Raw genomic sequence first — 19,192 nt, 5'->3', positions numbered from 1 at the left:
ATGTACAATTTTAAAATTATAACTTGCCTCATCTCCTTTCTACCTATCTTTATTTCTTCCAACTTGCCTCACTTATATAGTAAGTACGAAATGCCTATTCCTGAAAAACCAGACATCCTGAAAAACCAGAAATATCTACAATTCCTTTATTGTTCAGTTGCAACTTTGAATTTTCACGTGCACATCAGAATTTATAGAAGAAAACTAGCTATGTAGTATATGTTGATTTATGCAGTAGATTTCATCATAAGAAACTGAGTATAAATCATAGTAGACTTCAAGAACCTTCACAAGTAAAAACAAAGTTGGTTTCATTTAATCTGAAACATAAATATTCAAGTATGTTAATTATATAAATCAATTTTTGAATATTTTCTTCATTGATTTATGGAAAGGTTAAAATACTGATTTCAGAAGAGAACCTGAATTCTAAAGGTAAGAAAATGTAAAATCGTATAATTAAAATTTCCCTTGTTTTTCACAAAACTGTATTTTAGTAAATTATATGATGATTAAAACAATGTGTAGAAAATCAAGGCATCATTTTGGTAAGTCTATTTTTACATACATTATGTAAAAAAATGAGAATTATTTAAGAGGCAACTTGTATGGTTTATGTAGTTTATATAAAAGCATAAAGAACTCTATCCTAGGTGAAAATCATGATTTTTCAAATGTATTATAATACTCCATGAATACTCGGGGGATAAGCATTATTTAGGCTTTATCTTCTTTACTCTTTAATCTGCTTTATCTTTCTGTGACTTTCTTTATTTTCCCTACACATAGTTCTTCAATTCTTAATTTAGAAACAATACAGTTTTTTTAAAAAAAATAGAAATTATTTCTATTAACATACATATTAATGTTTATATTTATGTTTGTGGTGGTTTTTAGGAAAACATGAATAACAATATAGTTTTACCAAAAATAGTATAGAAATAAAACAGTTTTAGAGTACTGAACAAGCATTAAACCAGAATGAAATGTGCATGCTAGGCAACCTGCTCAAGTCTTTTGCAAAACAATATTTTGCCATTTTAGTTAGCTGGGTAGACACAACCCACTATGTATGTTATTTGTTCTCAAGATGAATGATAACTAGTCCTGAAGAAAGGTGGGAGTCATTATCACACAATGTCCACCCAAAATTCACCTATATGTGGGGTGACCAGCTATGTTAACTAACGGCCTTTTCCACAGAAAGCTAGATAGCTAGCTAAGGAGATAGACAGATACTTTGTTTGGTTTCAGATTGCATCTCGCTAAGTAGCCCAGGCTGGCCTTGACCTCACAGGGTGTCCCTGACTCAGAGTGCTGATCTTACAGGCATGCCCACCACACTAGCTACCTCATATTTTTTAGGAGAGAGGTAATGCTCAAATTTGGAGTGAGTTAGGTTGTTACCTTTTCAGAGAAACTAAGAGAAATATGCGCTATCTTGCTTGGTGATTGCATTTCAGAATTAGTTTACAGATCCTTGAAAATCTAAATTACTTGAAAATGGCAAAAGTTTTATTTAGATTTTCAAATGTTTTACATGCACTTAACCAAAAATGTTGATGGTTACTGATTTTCTAAAATGAAAATTCTAAAATAAATGAAATGAAGGGAGCCTCTTTTAATTTTCGATGGAAAATTGAACCTTTTAAAAAACTTGTATCTGCTATTACATTGTCTTTTCAGCTTCTAATAGACAGGGACTTTTCTTCCTCTTTCTCTTCTTCCTTTTGTTTTCTTAGTTTGTTCTACCCAATGCCGTATAGAATCATTTGAATGGTATGCAATAGGATGAGAAAAATTGTGAGAAAGGTGAAACTAAATGACTTTTAAATAAGTTTTAGAAAAGACTAAAATTCCACAAAACTCCTTTATTTTAGTAAACATTTTTATGTTTCTGTCAATTATTTTTCTTACATCATTGTACTTTCAATTGAACGAAATGCCTTCTTTCCAAAAAGTCTTTAGTCTGGTTTCTTATTCTTCTAGGAATTTCTACTCAGAACTTATACCATGTTCTTTAAGAGTGTTTAAGAAAATCAATCCAGATGGAAACTGTGAATAGATGACTCCAAAGTCAAAATTAAGTTTGAGAAGGGCTATATTCAATGCTTATTCAATATAAAGTCACGTTTCTCAGTTGGTCATAAATCATTTTAATAAGTTAGGTCCACTTTTTTGGTTCTGCTTCTTGAGACACTGTACAGCTTTGACTGACCTCAATCCTGAGATTCTCTTGCCTCATGCTCCTCAGTACAGGTATTACAGACATGAACCACCATTCCCAAAATGCATGTTTAAAATGAACGGAACAGAATAGAAAATACAAAAGTTTTCTTTATAATTCACCTATGGGTTTAGGAATTGTATAAAGAATATTGTGCAGTAATTTATTTTCATGTGTGTGTCATAGTGTATCTATGAATATATAAGCAGTTAGATTTAAAAATGTACTAGGATCATTGGAAATGAATGGAGATCATGTTAATGAGAATAATCATTCTCATTTGTTTGCACCTTGCTATAGGAAGGGAGTTAGACACATCGCTTGTGTTTGGCAGATAGGCACATACAGTCTGTGGAGTAAAAACAATTAATAGTTAAATGAAAAGGGAGGGCTCGTGAAGCTATGACTGGATGTGGTTGCTGTGTGCTGTGGGCATGCTGCAGAGGCCGAGTCGAAGTAGAGCATCTGTTATGGTAAGTTCAGACAGCATACCTGGCTTTGTGGGTTGGGAGAGAATGAAGGAAGTTTACTACTGCTAAATACATTTATCCTTTTGGTTCTTGGTTGTCGTGGAAGCTGTAGTTATGCTGCCTGGACTTCTGTGGTTCACATTTATGTATCACATATGGTCCAGTTAGTGTCCATATGTGAATTCAGTCCTTCAGATTTTAAAAATAAATGAATCTCTCCTAACATCCCATGGAACTTATGTTGCTTAAGATAATATTTTAAAAGTCATTTTAGTCCTTAGTCTTCTATACTTCCCACTGCAAATAAATTGCCAGAATTTATCACCTCCATTTTGGTCTTTACTAATTTCCATCTTAAAGTTCCTGTCAATCATTAGCACCATGAGAATCAGCTTGTTTCCTGTGATCATTCCTACACTCTCCCTCCTAGGATGAAATCATCATTCCTTCCTTTAAATTTAGGAAATATGGTAAGTAATAGCATATTGTCTTACACTTAAATTGTTTATACACTTTTAGAGTCATATTTTGCCCTTTGGCAATTTTTAACCTTTTGTCCAAAACACTATATCTTGTACATACTGTGTAAAAAAAGTACCAGATACCTAGTTTTTATACATTAGCCATAGCTCCAAACAGGATATCTAAAATATAACTTGATATTCTTTTTAAATTATAGTATTCTGTAATATCAGAACAGTTAAAGTGTAGTTTTCTGTAAGTTCATGATAAAATTCTAACTATAGTTTAGTATTCTTGCCTAAGATTATTTAATTTTCAGTACTCAATCTTGAATCCAAGACTTCATAGGTGCCAGGCAAGCAGTCAAACACTCTGAGCTACATCCCGAGCCCTCTTATTTACCATCACTGTTATTATTAATTGTATTTTGGCACATGGTCACACTAAGGTGCCCAGGCTGGCTTCAATCTTTCATCTTTCTGTCTCAGCCTCTCTTAGCTTCAGTTTCAGGGATGTGCCTGAATAAAGTTTTATTGGACAAAAACAACTGCCAAGATCCTGAAATATAGATAAATACAACAGGAAAGTGGTTATCAATATAAATCTCAGGGACCTAACTTGATGTGAAGAAATTAGCTGCAAAGACATAGAAATGTATTAGTTATTTCTACATCTACTACCACTGCTAGAAAGTGTTTGATCAAATTTTACATTCATCTCCTCGAGCAAACACCTCGCCCAATTTTCCCATTCCCCATGACTAGCTCAGCACATAAGGGATTTCTGTGACTGTTCATTAGTTTGAAAGAGTTAGAGTACTTACTCTTAGGCTTTAATTCATTGAGGACCAACAGTTTATCAATAAGATACTTTTAAAGCAAAGGACGTATTCTATTTATTCTTTGCACTGTGGCTTTTCTCCGTGTGGTCTTTTATAATCATGGTAGTAGCAGCTCATTGTTCTTCCTTGCTTCATAGATATGCAAAGTTGTACCTTCAAATAATTATAAGACCTTATACCATCTGGTAGATACAGTAAGAGCAATAGTGTTTTGAAATTTTTGATCACAGCTGTTAGCCTAATAGTTACGATTCTTTTGAAAGAAAAATCCATGCACTTTGAATGCTATTATAGTTCAGAAAATATTGATCTATCTCTGCTTGCAAACTTTTAACCAGGTAGCTACCACAATTTAGACAAAAATCTATATTTCACTTTGTTCTTTGATTCAAGGTACTTCAAAGGAAACTATTTTAAAAATAGACAGGTTAAGTGAGGGTGCAGGTGAGTGCTGCTGTGTGCAGTCTTATAAAACACAACGCTTCCTAAGACTTTCATTCTTTAGCTTTTATTAGGTTGTATGCTGCTAAGGGAGGAAGGTCAGGTCTCTTTAATTGACTGTAGACTGTATGACATTGCATTTATCTCACATGAGGTTAATGTGACTGTTGCTATGTATGTTTTTTTTGTATGATTTGTGTAATCTCAGTGTGGTTTATCAGTGACAGATCTCTGCTTACAATAAGGTCAGACAATCTGCAGATTATACATAAGGATCACCCCACTTCCTCCAAATCTCATCTCTCACCTTGCCTTCCTCGAAACCAAACTCCAAACATACTTTGCTACTTGGATTCTCCAAATGTGCTAGTTTGTTTCACACAGTCATTCCTTCAATCAAAATCTTCCTTTCTCCTGAAATATCACAAACTACTACTCAACACCTATATATCCATGCAAATTTGCCTAATCATAGCTAATGCTCAAATTATAAAATAGTTTTGCTTTTTCACTGGTCAGTACAATTCTTCAATTTTCTTCTCCATGTCTCCAATGTATCATATTCTAAAGGTAAATAATTTGTGTTTCATATTTATATATGCTTCTTATTTTCTGTTAGACATTAATGGACTACATTTTACTTATTTCTGTTTATGACAGTGAAATTTCAGGACAATTTTTAAATGAATGCACTAATAAATGGTTGAATTAATAGAATAATTAATGAAAATATGAATAAGGACTCTTCCTGAAATATTGATAAGGAAATGATCTGTTTCTTGTGAATGACCAGATGATAGCATGTAGTGATCTAAGGCAATGAAACTGTCTTTGAAAGCAGAATTTCATTCTGTCCTAACTTTCAGGCAGCCTATGACATTGTCTTTTTGTCATAGACACAGTGCTAGTCCCAACCTGAGGGCACATTCTGAATGGTATCTAGGATAGACCTTAAGTAAATAAACCATTGTTCAAATTTAAGGATGCTGCTTCAATGCAAGTTAGGGAAGTTGGGACTTTATGTGCCATTTTTTTGACATCAGAAATCGAACTCAGGACCTTGTACTTGCAAGACAGGCGCTTGTACCACTGAGCTATATCCCTGGCCTCTTCATGTGACACCTTTACTAGTCTAAACCATACCAGAACACATAATCAGAATTCAAAAAAGACATCATTTAACTTCTGAAATAATTTTTAAGATTTAAAACTTTAGTATTTTGTAGCAATGGTTTTTACCAGAGTGTGGCCTGTTTTTTTTTTTTTTTCTTAAGAATACATATGGAGGATTTTTTTTTAATGTATCAATTGGGGCAGCTCTCACAGATGGTAGCTCTTAAGGGCACCGATAATGCCACATACCATTTTGTGGTGTGGAAGAGTATAAATATCCTTGTAACCCTCTTAAATATTTTGTTGGTCTTAGGAGTTAAACTGGCAGATTAACAGGAAAAAATGTAATCACTTGATTAAAAATTTACATGTACATTATTCTCTCAAGAAATGAAGAGCTAAAGTGACAAGAGCAGAAAGATTATGTACCAGTCAGACAAAGAAACAATAAACTTGTGAAGACACAAAAAGTGACAGGGGTTTAAGCAACATAGAGTGGTGGGTGACTAAGAAATATTTTAGAGGAAACTAGCAGAAGATAAAGGTATTTAAATAAGTTGTCTCAGACTCATCCATGGTTGTTTCCCAGTTCCTAGTGACAAAGATTTTCTCTTTTGTTATAAAGAAGATATATTTCTGTATACTTTGTGTAAAATTTTATGGCCTGTGTTGAGATAGAAAGACGAAAGTCCCTTCTATAGCTGCTCAAATGCCTTCTGCTCTAAATAATCACAAGCTAAAGTGACATATTTTGTTCTATGGCTGCAGTTCCTTGCACAATTTCTCCTACATAGTGAATGGATCATAAATATTGAACTGACATGAACTAATTATACACTTAATGAAATTAGATTTAAATTTCCTGAATTAAAGCACTTAAGAAGTGTGAGGTTTTGTTTTCCCAAATGATTCCCACCATATCCCTTTAAATTTTGGACATGAAATATATTTGTAAAGTAGGAAACTATGGGACAGGACATTTGTTCACAGTATATTGTATTTTAAATTACTGTAAAATTTAAAAAATAATAATTAATAACAGTTAATAATCTTCATTTGTAAATTACTTGTTTCATTTTGTTAAATTGAGAAAACTTAGACATATCCCTAAAAATAACTTTAGTCCCGTGGTATATTCCAAAATGTTCTCTAAAGAAAAAGACAAAGACATTCAGTGATAGATATAGAGAAAGAGAGATAGAGATAGAGACAGAGTTAAAGATAGAGAAAGAGATAGAGATAAAGAGAGAGAAGAGAGAGAAAATTGCAATTGTTGAACAGAGTCATGCATGAAACTCCAGAGAATGCAGTCAGATTAATCATGAATATCAATAACTATCATGAAGCAAAATGCTATATAAACACAAATGCATAGATTCAATAGCATGAAGTCGGATGAACTTATGTTTACAGACATTACTTGCAGGTCTCTAAATTTGTAATTTAGATATCAAGAAAGTAAAATATAAGTAGTTTGTAATACAAATATTATTATATCCATAAAACAACTCTAAATCAATGTACTTTACAACCAGAGTTTTAAATTATTTATTATATATAGACAATTTTAAAATAATTATATATGCATATATATATATATATATATATATATATACACATAGCTCCATGTCATGCTTCATTACGTCTATACATAGTGTAACACCCAAATCAGAGTAAATTTTAATCATTTCCCTTCAGTAAAAGCATTCAGAATTCCCTCTTCCAGCTTATTTGAAATACAGTATATTTCTTCTATCTATTGTCACCTTACTCAAGCACATTTGGTTTAACATAAAGAGATTCTAATTTTAACGCTAAGATGTTCAAAAACATTTAATAGGACTTCAGTAACTTTTTAGAGTGTTTCTATTTTCCTTGTCTCTAAAAGTGTATATTATTGTAACTCCAGGCTGTGGATGTTCTGTACCAGCTAAGTACAAAACGTTAAACTTTGTCCCAGGCTATATTTGCCACTATTCTGAATTTTTAATTAAAGTTTTGTGCTTAGTATGAAACATTTTAAATGTCAGTGTTTTCATCATGATTTTCCAACACTCTACACATTTATTATTGCACATATGTCCTTCGTTACTTTTGCCTGGGCAGTTATGGATTTCCTCCTCTATAAATGTTGATTATAGTCTCATTTATCTGAGATGCTCGAAGGTGAAATCTAGCTTAACTCACAAGGTCTTTTCTAGCTACATGATTCTATATTTCACAACCTTTGTAAGCTTGCTGCTGAGGTAATGAAATTCCCAAGAAACTTCTTAACATTAAGAATCAGCAAAACTGCAAGTTTTACAGATCACTTTCTTTTAACCTACACAGTTTCTTTGTGAAGTATTTGAATCACAGTGTCAACTGTTGTCAAATGAGAGATTGATCAATCAGTAGTTATATGTCACTTTAAGGCCAGATGTTACTCTCTGGCTGCAAATCTGATTGAATTTAAAATCAGAGTTTATTACTTGAGGCATCAAGGATCAAAGTTAACTTAAGAAATAAAAATAGAGGATTAACAATCCCTGTTTTCACAAATCTCAGCCATTGGGGTTTAAACCTATATTTCAATCTATTCTTAACATACAGGATGGAAACATTCTGAATTCTCCGCCCGTATTTCTTCTAAACCATCCACATTACTTTCACCTCTTCCTTGCCTTGTTTATTTGTCTGCACAGTAGAGAATAAAAAGAGAAGAAGCAGCTGTTACTCTGTGGGTGTTAACCTCTGACTCTGGGAAAAGATACTTACTATAGATAGTGTATTCCTTCCAAATTTAGTTGAGAATGATATGAAGCTGGCTTCTGGTGAGGCAGCATTAAAAAAAAAACACAACCTCAATTAATATTCCAACAGAAAAATTATTATAAAATGACAATGAGATCAAGGATTAGTGGAATGCAAACTAGATTCTATATCAAATGGCGATTTCAGTGGTAAGTTTTGTTGTATCAGGAAGACATCCTGTAGGAGCCAAAGGATACATTCACATCAGCTAAATATGAGCAGTACTTTAGGAAACAGGAAGAAGTTTTACATTTACCCCAGCTAGTGACACCAGAGGACAGCCATGTGGAGAAGGCTGGCTTGGATATCTTGGGAGCTTATTGAGAGATAGCCATCCTGTGCGGACAAGGCAAAGGACAGGGTGGCAGGAAGGACACTGCTGTACTCTCTTCCTTACCTCTGCACACCAGGGTCTGATGAAAATTACTACCTTCCACCACCCTTTCCACAGAGAGCCAGGAGCCCAGAACTCTGTTATAAAACCACAAGTGTTAGTCCTTACTCCCATCCTGCAGGGAGGGCCAGAGAACAGGACAGGGTAGGTTTGAAAATGGATGGAAAAACAAAATGATATCCAGCACTTATATACTTCAATTGCAAGAAAACTAGACTTTTAAATTCTCCAAATTTTATTAACAAAATATCAGCATCCTATTATTTTCTCTGTATGTAGCTTCTCTGTAACTGTGGAATGTCGTGGTTGCTCATGTTTCTTATCAATAGAATGCTGTCATTTTGTTTGCTGATCCTTCTTCTCCTTTCTTTATGTATATGTCTACAACTATTTCTCATATGATGGTTAGAGGGGAGCTATCATGCTAAGAACTCATCTATGAAATTATGCTGAGTAGGTTTGAGTATGAGTTCTTCCACTTAAAATTCGTATGAAATTAAGCAAGCAAGTTTCCTCCTTTGGGTCATCCCTATGATAGTGTCAGGATGAATTACAAATGCTTATAACTTTGCCTGATACACAAACAACAAATAATTATTTGTTGTCACCATGCACATAATCATTTGAAATAGAATGTGAACAAAAGCTAATGAAAGAAGAGAAATGAAAAAGTACATTACCATATAGCACATAAACCAATATAAATGTCCAAAGGTCTATGGAAGCCCAAAAACAGAACAAAAAGCTGTACTTTCAAGGTCAGGCCAGTCCCCTTGAAGGAAATGTAGTTTGACCTTAAAAGATATAATGATATCATCATCTGGATGTGTTTTGTGCTTCTAGAAATCCGTGTCTTGGAAGTCTGGTCCCCATATTTGAGAAGTAGTGTCCCAGTGTGGGAGGTGATGGAACCTTTAAGAACTGGGGACTATGAAAGCAGGTTAGGTCATTGGAAGCAAAAGGAGTAGGTCCTTCTTGTGGAATGTTGAGTTACTTCTTGTAAGAGTGATTTATTAACATGTATGTCTGATCTCTGAACCACTCTCTCACTACCTTTCTGATTGTGATTTGTGCCTACGGTGCTCTTTCCAGAATCTTTCCAGATTCTTTCAGTCCTGCAGATAGAATTGGACAAGACAAGTGTGAAAGATAGCAAAAATTTCATTTATTAAAAGTAGAAAAACACGTATGCTCTACAGGATGAGAGTGTGAAGTAAAAGAGCTCATCGTGGTCAGGAGATGAAGAGCTGAAGGCCTCTGTATCTCCCATTCTGATGTCAGATATAGGCCATCCAATCAAAAACTTGTCTGATTTCACACTAGAAAAAACAAATACAACATTCTGCTTGGTCACAGGTGCAGGGAATATGTCTTGAATCTCCATGATTGACAGGACACTCCCATTTGCCCAGTTGCCTGGCCCCACCCTAATCTTCTGCATCATGAGCACTTGACCTATTCCTCTCTGGTGCATTAGAGCCATTGTAGTAGCACCTGCCACTGGGTCATCACCACAGATATATAATGCCTGGCATGTTTTTTGATGGATGTTGGAAACTACATCAATTTGACTTCATCGATAGATAACTAGTGAATGAAAATCCCTTGCATAATAACAAGGTGATTTGCACTTTGCATTCAGAAAGTCTTAAATTCCACTGTTTACAAAATATGTAAAATTGGGTGAGTCACTTCACTCCTGTGACCTTCAGGTTTGTCATCTGTCAGTGGCGAGAGTCACTCCTTTATAGGACTGCTTTGAATATTAAATTACATAATGAATATTTTAAAATGTTTTAATAGTACCAGAACATTTTAATGGGCATTAAATGAAAGCTGTTATTTATAATTGTTCTTTGGAAATATCTCTAATATAAAACTTCTCTATTGCAATAAATTGTTGTCCAGATGTCTATTTTGCTTCCTGTGTTGATAAAAATGATAAAGGCAGTACCACATAATAGGTGTGTTTATTTTACATACGAATACAGTTTTTCAGTCTATGTTAGAGTGTTATGACTTCAAAATTACACCTTTATTTACGTACATATCTTGAGTTTTGAGACTGTTGTACTAAAGGAGGAAAAAAAAAGTTGGTTCTAAATAACCAAACACTCTCAGCCATAATCCAAAGATGATAGAAAACATTTTAAAAAGGCTTAAAAGTAGGAAAATAAAATTCTCAGTTGCTATGAAGCTGTATATAGTGTACAGCTATCACTTCAGCTTCTACAGGGGAAGCCATGTGGCCCAGGGCCAGCAGGCTGATGGCAATTTAGAGAAGCTCTAGCTATTGCCACCAAGCAAAGTAGTCCAGCTACAGAGCCAAGTGCTCAGGTAGGGAATTATCAGGGCATCAAGAGAGGCCTCTGGAGGTCAGGAGGAACACCAAAGTGTAGAACGTACCACAGATCAATACAAGCATGTACTCACCTCAGAAGTTCAATGATTTTCTGACATTAGAGTAAAAAAGCCTGAAAGTTGGTAGTTTAGGTCATGATGAAGACTGTAAAACCTGCAGGGATTTAAGGAAGGAAGTGAACGAAAACCTTTATCTGACAGTTTAGTCAAACACAGCAGTTTGATTCTCCCCTAAGCTGTGTTCCCCGCACATGTCCATCATGGGTTTAACAATCATAATTTACTGAAAATATTTTCAAACATATGGCCTTAGAAAAATTTCACTCTAGTTGTTTCTCAGTGCTTTTCTTATAAACAAAGAAACAGTGAAAAAGGAAAAACTTAAATACACTAGAAATCCTCACAAAAGTAAAGGGAACAATTGTATGTGTAAAAAAATAGGAGGTAATGAAACAAAGAATAGTAACAATCATTACATATTTAGGAAATGAACACATGGTTTTACAGCAAAAACATAAAAATGTTTAATTGCAAACTGAAATTTATTATGTACAACTGTAAGAATGTACACACATGCATATATGCTAAATTCTAATGTGCTAAATTTAAAAAAAGTTGAAGATGCAACATGAGGATTTAATCCTAAATACCCAAAATTCATTTTAAAAAGTTCCAAAAGGTATAAATATGTAAGAACAGCATTTTAAAAGGAATAATGTTAGTAATTTCTAAAACTGAAAAATGGGGCTGGGGATTTAGCTCAGCGGCATAAGCGCCTGCCTTGCAAGCAGGCAGTCGTGAGTTCGATCCTTGGTACCAATAAAAACGAAAAAGACAAAATAAATAAATAAATAAATAAAATAAAATAAAATAAAAAATAAAACTGAAAAAATATATTACAAGCTGCCAGAAGTAATGAATTACCAAATGAGAAATTAGATTTTGAAAGCCAGTATTTTTTTTTTAAACAGCCACTCAAAATAACAGCCTTAAGTCTTACAGAAAGGATCAGGGAAAAGGTTAATTATGAAAAAAGGAAAATGAAGCTAGTATATTTCTCATCAGGAATATTGCAATGCTGAGAAGAATAGGGGGAAATGTTAAATATGTTGAAGGAGATAATTTCAAATTAAACTTCTGTATCTTAGCAACTAATAGTGAAGGTGGAATGAGGACATTTTTGGATGATGAAGAACCTATTTGTCCAGTAACAGAAACAATTTTTAAATAAGAATAGTAAAACTATAAGTCTAGCAAGGTCTAACTGGCATGTTAATACCCCTATTCTCTGATATCAGCTGTCGCCCATAACATGTATCAGTTTAAAATACCATTTTCCTTACTTGTTGGTTATTGTTTGTATACACCCAGCTGTACATGTACCATTAGAGATCAAGAATCACTGTGTTTATTCATTGACTTACATAACTCCTCTAGTTCAGCCTCTGCCACAAAAATAAGTGTCTCATGTGTAAATTGAATAGTTAATGATGGTTTCAAATATGTGGAGCAAATCTGACTCAAATGTAAAGAAATATGATAAGATCCCTATTCAATTGGAAATTTTAACTCATCTTTTGTAACTTGTCAGAACAAGCAGACAGAAATATTAAGGTCACAAATAATTTCAACTTGACATGGATAAATTGATATTTTACTGGTTTATTCACTGTGATCTATATCTATATCTATATTTATATCATCTGTCTATCTATCTAGATACATGGAGAGAGAGATAAAATACTAAAGAAATAATATTCATAGTAAAAAAAACACTGAAACTTAAATTTTAAAGCACTGAAATATAAATCATGGGAGAAATTGTAGTTCTAACTCATGACTTTAAAAACAGTAAAACTATTTTTAAATTGAAGAAGAAAATAAAATGGAAACTAAACTATTTGGAAGTTGAACTTTAACTTTCCCATGTCAAAGCAGTACTTGGAATAACATTTCTGAAATTTGAAATTTATGTATTTGTAGAAAACTAGCAAGGCTGAAAAGAAATAAATTAATGAAATTAACTCAGTTGTTAACTGAAGAAGATAGAAAAAAACCAGAAAAATAATGCCAAAGAAAGTTGAAGACAAGACCAAAAAGATGAAAAGGGTCGATGCTTAGACAAACATCAGAACAATAGTACAGATCAACAAGAGCAGTACTTGGTTTTTAAAAACTAAGAAATTGACAGCCGTTTTTAAGTACAAAGAAAGAGAGCCAGGGGAGTAAACACAAGAAATATCCTTAAGTATGAAGAAGATTTATGACTTATATTTGTAAAAACAATACATATAAACCCTGTAACAATTCCATGACCACTGAACTATCAATTTTGAAAACATCCTAACTGTAACGAATCTTAAATTACAAGCTTTCTGGAGGTCATTCCAAACACTAAAGATTCAAGCTGTACAAACTAAATAGAAGTTGGTTAAGATATAGAAAATTGCTGATTTGTTTTCTTGATATTAAAACTGGATGGGAAAAACAACAAATTATTATAGACAATGTCACTCATGACAAATGAAACTATGTAAATGAAGTCCAGTGTTTTAAAAGAATGGTTATAACTATCTGTGATTTCTACCAAGGTGATCAAAAGTCCAGTAATACCTCGTTTCATGAATGCTTCTCTTTTCAAACATTTTAGTTCAAAAGCAAAAGCATTTAACAAAATTTCGCTTCCGCTTACAAACTCCACTTTGGTTGACAAACATAACCATGGTCATCTTTCTCACACAAACACAAATGCAGGCATCTTTCCCAAAATTATAAAACAAATTAAGTGCATAAACTGAGGTAACATTGTAGCTCTGAAACATTATTGCTTGGCTAAAAAGACTGTTTTAAATAATCCTGACAGTATAATACAGGTGATAATAAAGCATGCTATTTATATTTTTATAAAATAATACATTGTGGTAAAAAATTTTTATATTATATATTTATAATTTTACATGTTATGTAGGTTTAATATAAAAGCACGAGAAAGACTGTAACGCTGCATACTAAATCAGGGCTTTTGCTTTATAGAACAAACAGAAGTGTGTAAATTTTGGAGTCAGAGTCAGTGTAGGATACAGTTTTGTTTCCAGGTTTTATGTTTACTTTCTTCTTGCAATTGTTTGAAGACAAAACTGAGATTTCAGAGCCACCAAGTAATGCATTGCTGACATTCATTTCTTCACATGCCAGTCTCAGATATTTTCATAGTTGATGTCTCTCAAAAGATGCTTTTTAAATGATGCTCTGACAACACATCCTTTTCAGCCTTCAATTCATCCAGTAAAAGTTTGTCTAGAAGTGGAGCTTGGCAATTAGGAATGCAAAATTAATTTATACTGTTAGTAGACAGTGATTGTTTAGTTGGGGAGGTAATTTAGTCAACAGTTACCCGAAAATGCTGTGGATCATGTTAGAGGCACTCACTGACTAATACAAGCACACACAGGCAATAAACACTTCGCATGTGCAGCTCAGGATGTAAGAATGCACTGTATCATATGCATACTTCTAGAGTAAAAAGTCTTTGGGATTTTGGAGAAACATATGCGTAAGTATACTTGTGAATATTTGTATGTATAAATGTAGTACAAACAAAATCTAAGACTTTGTATAACTGGTCTGCTGGGTACAACCTCTAACACCCTCATTATGTATAATGACCTCAGATTCCTAAACTACAAAATGGAAGAAATATACTAAGTTTTTCCTATAAATCATTGCAATAAATCCTGTCCATAAGCACAACAAAAGAAAATTTAAAAAAAAGATTAGTGAATACATCCATCCTTTATTCTGAGATATCTTCACTTACTACACATTTACTCACCTTGTAGGGTGGTATCATGTTTCTCCAGCTCTGGGAAGGTGACTTTTATCTTCTATTTTTCCAGAAATTGAGAAAGAAAGCTGTGGTGATCCTGGTACACCCTTATATGGAATTAGAGAAGGCGATGGGTTTTCTAATCGTGATATTTTAAGGTTTGAATGCCAGTTTGGGTTTGAATTAATTGGAGAGAAATCCATTGTTTGTCAAGAGAATAACCAATGGTCTGCAAACATACCCATCTGTATCTGTGAGTACCAAATGCTTTGCTTCTAGAGAGCATATGCTACCCTGTCCTTGCATATAATTGCTTTTGTAATTAATTGCAAAGAGCTGGAACCGTGTAATTATTTTTGGATGACTAGCACTTTGCGATACTATCCTTAACTAGTGTGATTTTGCCAAATTACAAATTTCATTACAGATTTAAATAAAGTTAACAGAGTTCACTTGGTAATTTCAAAATATATATTAAAAGTTTTCTTATTACACTTAAATTTGTGTCATTTTATTATTTATACATAGCATACTTCTTATGGAAATCATATATGTGTACTAATTCAAATACTCATTTATTTTAAAAAGATAGTGTGTGCATATTAGCAATCAAGAACACTTAAAATATTTAAAACTTCTGTTTTATGTATAATGCATTAACTTATTTTTGTATATGGATGCTTGTATTAATTGTATACAGTACCATTTGTTTATATTACACAGAATAAAATTCATTAACGTTTATGATAAGAAGTGTGCTTGGATTAAAAGTATTTGTCCAGATATTTTGTTTAACTACAACAAATGCTTAAGTGTTATTACTTGTTGATGCTCTTAGAGACTCAATTAAATACTCTCTTCATTCCATTATAACGCAGTGGGATTTTTTTTTCTTTTTCTTTTTAGTTTTTTAAATTATTATCTGGCATTCCCTTACTAGAATATTCTTAGATTGGGGCCAGTTCTTATGTCTAAGATCACTTTGTGAAGCACGTTTGAGAGAAGGAAATACATTAATCTAATTTAATTCTCTTCATATCACCTACATTATGTTAATACTTCAAGAGACTGAGTATCTTTAATTTTAGGTGTATTATGATGTTGGTTTAATATTTAAAAATCCCTTAATGGAGTATATCACAGGAAAATGATAATATTTGAAAAGCATTTTAATAGGTGACAAATGTATTACTGAAAATATTTCTAAAACAATTTTTTTAAATTTATTGACTATCTAAACATTTAATACTATTGAAAAGTAATTAAGCCCAGCATCCTGATACATGATGAATGTAGCAATTAACAATGTTTTAACATATAAACAATATCTAATTTGAAAAAAAATGGTAGTAAATTGAACTCAATTTTTAATTTTAAGGTAAGCTTGGCACTTAGCTTATTTCCAGACCACTATTTTATTTTTATTTTTAAACAGACTCCAAAAGTTACTAAATTTCCAAGGTCCAACTTGCAATCCTCCTTTTCATCTTCCTGAGATGCTCCAACATCCTGTCTTGAAAATGAATTTGAAAGTATTTACTCAAGAAAATTATTAAATTCATAGAAATTATCCTTTCTTGAAGGCCAATAAAGTAGAAGCTCATAAAACTTAACACAAAAAGAAAGTTTCATGAAAATAAAATTGAAACCATATTTCTGAACGAGAATATTTAAATATACAAATTTATATACAAATTGTTCTGTAACTTTAATCAAAATTGTAACCTAGTTTTTTTCTGCATATTGGTATGCAGTTACATAAAACAAAACATTAAAATATAGATGGAAGAATTTTGTAAAAGCAAAATGCTTATATGGATAATAGGACATAATAGTAAGCCATACATTTACTGTTAGTAGTAACCTTGGGCGAAACGAAGTTACATGAAAACTGCAAATATCATTGTGGATTTTTAATGTGATGTAAAGACTTAGCTATTCAATCGATAAGGTTGAGTAGGGTGGTGACATTGGTTCGACTTTGCCCAAGTGGGTGTCATTTAAATCAGAAAAAGCTAAGTGAAATCTTCCAAATACAGTCTGCTACCTGGGTTAACGAGTGAAGTGCTTTTGAAACATGCTTCCGTATAGCAGTTTAACTGCTCTCCTGCCAAGGTGACACAGTAGCTGCATAAAAGATCACGTGGCTTGCAACATCGAAACTTTTGGAGTCTGTTTAAATCGAAACTTGCAACATGGAAAGTATGCAGAATGTGTTTCTTTCCAGACAGCTTTTGAGGTATGACTTAAATCAGAGGTTACAGAATCAAATTATTGCAAGCTTCCAGCAAATAGAAGAGTGTGGAACAGGAGGACACTTAAGTCCATTTGGGAAGTAGAGGAAAACCAAGTGAATGAGCTTCACGAGAGATACTAGACCTTTATATTTCCCTGCCACATTGAAATTTTAAAATGTGATCTCAAACTTTTTTCTGGGCAGGAAAAATAAATCATCAAAGCAAACACATTTTCAGTGTGGATTCAGTCCAGTAGTTACTAAACTAGTAACATAAACATGATAAATGTCAAAATAAATTGTTGCTTTTACTCGCTATATTTTTGTACATATATAAACATACTGTCTTCGGTTCATCTGGGGTATTGGTTGCCTTTTCTGATACACAAATGTTTATTTTTCTGCTTCATAAAGTAATTTGCATTGTTTGATACATTTATCAAATAGCTGATTATCATTAAATATAGCATGTGACAAAGTAAGATAAAGTATTGCTTTTGATTATTTACTGTACTTTATAATCTTCCTATTTTACCAGTTCCTTGTCTCTCTAACTTTACTGCACCAATGGGAACAGTTCTTTCTCCCGATTACCCGGAAGGGTATGGAAATAATTTAAATTGCATCTGGACTATAATCTCTGACCCCGGAAGTCGAATACACCTCTCCTTCAATGACTTCGATCTGGAATCCCAGTTTGACTTCCTCGCTGTTAAAGATGGCGATTCTCCGGATTCCCCGATCCTGGGGACCTTTACTGGAGCAGAAGTGCCCTCCCATCTCACAAGCAACAGTCACATACTGAGGCTGGAATTTCAAGCTGATCACTCAATGTCAGGACGTGGATTTAATATCACTTACAACAGTAAGTATTGTTTACTGGGCTGTCTTTTGAATCATTGCCTTGATGATTGTTTTACATTGTTTCTCTTTCTCTAGATTTGAGTTGTTTCTGGAGTTGTATGGCTGTTGAATACCACCCAAATACCTTTGGTTTTCAAACGATTGAATACTATTTATCTGAAAAGTTTTTAGAACTGTAGCCGAAAGGTGCATCACATAGAGAAGATACACACTCCCACCTTGAAGGTTAATGCATGCACACATGAATGCTTCTTTTTGCATTTACTCTGTCTGAATCTGTAGAACTCCACTGAGTTCTGTTGACTGATCTGATAAGTTAATATTCAGAACTTTCACAAAGGTGAGATTTAATGTCCAGCTCATGGTGTTCACCTTTAAAAAGAATTTTACACTTTGCACCCACCCTTGTCTATGAAAGCTGAGTTTTGGCAATTTTTAACAAAGTGCAGTTATTTTCTTTTCAAAGCAATGCTAGTGAATTCTGTCTCTACTAAGTTGTCAATGTGTAAATGTGTATCATTTATGTTTCAGTTAGGTGTGATTTGTTTCAAGGAGACTTGCAGTACAAAATGCATGCTTAATTTGAGTTTCTTTAAAGATATTTTAAGGGCCAGAGATAAAGCTTGGTGTCACAGTGCTTGCCTGACAAACACATGGTTGTGTGTTCAATTCTCAGTACCAAAAAGAAACAAAAGCAAAAACTATAATTAATAAAATGATTTCATAGATGTAGTCAGATTTACAGTTATTACTTTGTCTTAAATTCATAATATTTTTTAACTTTAATGTTTGTGGTACTTTCAAATATTTTGTTTTCTTTTCTTTTTTTGGTACCGAGGATCAAACCCAGGATCTTGCACTTGCCAGGCAGGTGCTTGTGCAGCTAAGCTAAATACCTAGCCTCTTTTTCATTTTATATTAAGTGATTTAATTGATCATATGTAAATTCTTATATTTAATGTTTACCTCTAATAATTATTTATTCTGATGAGTATTAGTTTTCCCTTATATATTAAAGCAACCAGATATGCTTTCTGATAGCATAAGATAAAATAATTATTAGAAATGTGTTTTTATAAAGTACATTTTTTATATATTTTAGATTTTACCTTAATATTTTATGCAGTTTAACTTAATACTACAAATAAAAATATGCCATGATGA

The 19,192-nt window shown here is 33.0% G+C and overlaps 1 protein-coding gene across 8 annotated transcripts in view; it reads left to right on the top strand.

Annotated features, from left to right (window-relative positions):
* The window catches only part of Csmd3 (CUB and Sushi multiple domains 3), a 1,082,130-nt gene that overhangs the window by 658,410 nt on the left and 404,528 nt on the right, over positions 1–19,192 (top strand). For all 8 annotated transcript variants that reach the window (XM_063257640.1, XM_063257641.1, XM_063257642.1 and 5 more), the window contains 2 exons: positions 14,999–15,181; positions 17,703–18,029. In XM_063257640.1, the coding sequence (XP_063113710.1) occupies positions 14,999–15,181; positions 17,703–18,029 (510 nt within the window). The remainder of the gene's footprint in view (positions 1–14,998; positions 15,182–17,702; positions 18,030–19,192) is intronic.

This window comes from Cavia porcellus, unplaced genomic scaffold, assembly GCF_034190915.1.
Source record: "Cavia porcellus strain 051 isolate PalLab524CR breed Dunkin Hartley unplaced genomic scaffold, mCavPor4.1 scaffold_10, whole genome shotgun sequence".
Classification (NCBI taxonomy): domain Eukaryota; kingdom Metazoa; phylum Chordata; class Mammalia; order Rodentia; family Caviidae; genus Cavia; species Cavia porcellus.
This window is presented reverse-complemented; position numbering and strand designations above follow the sequence as displayed.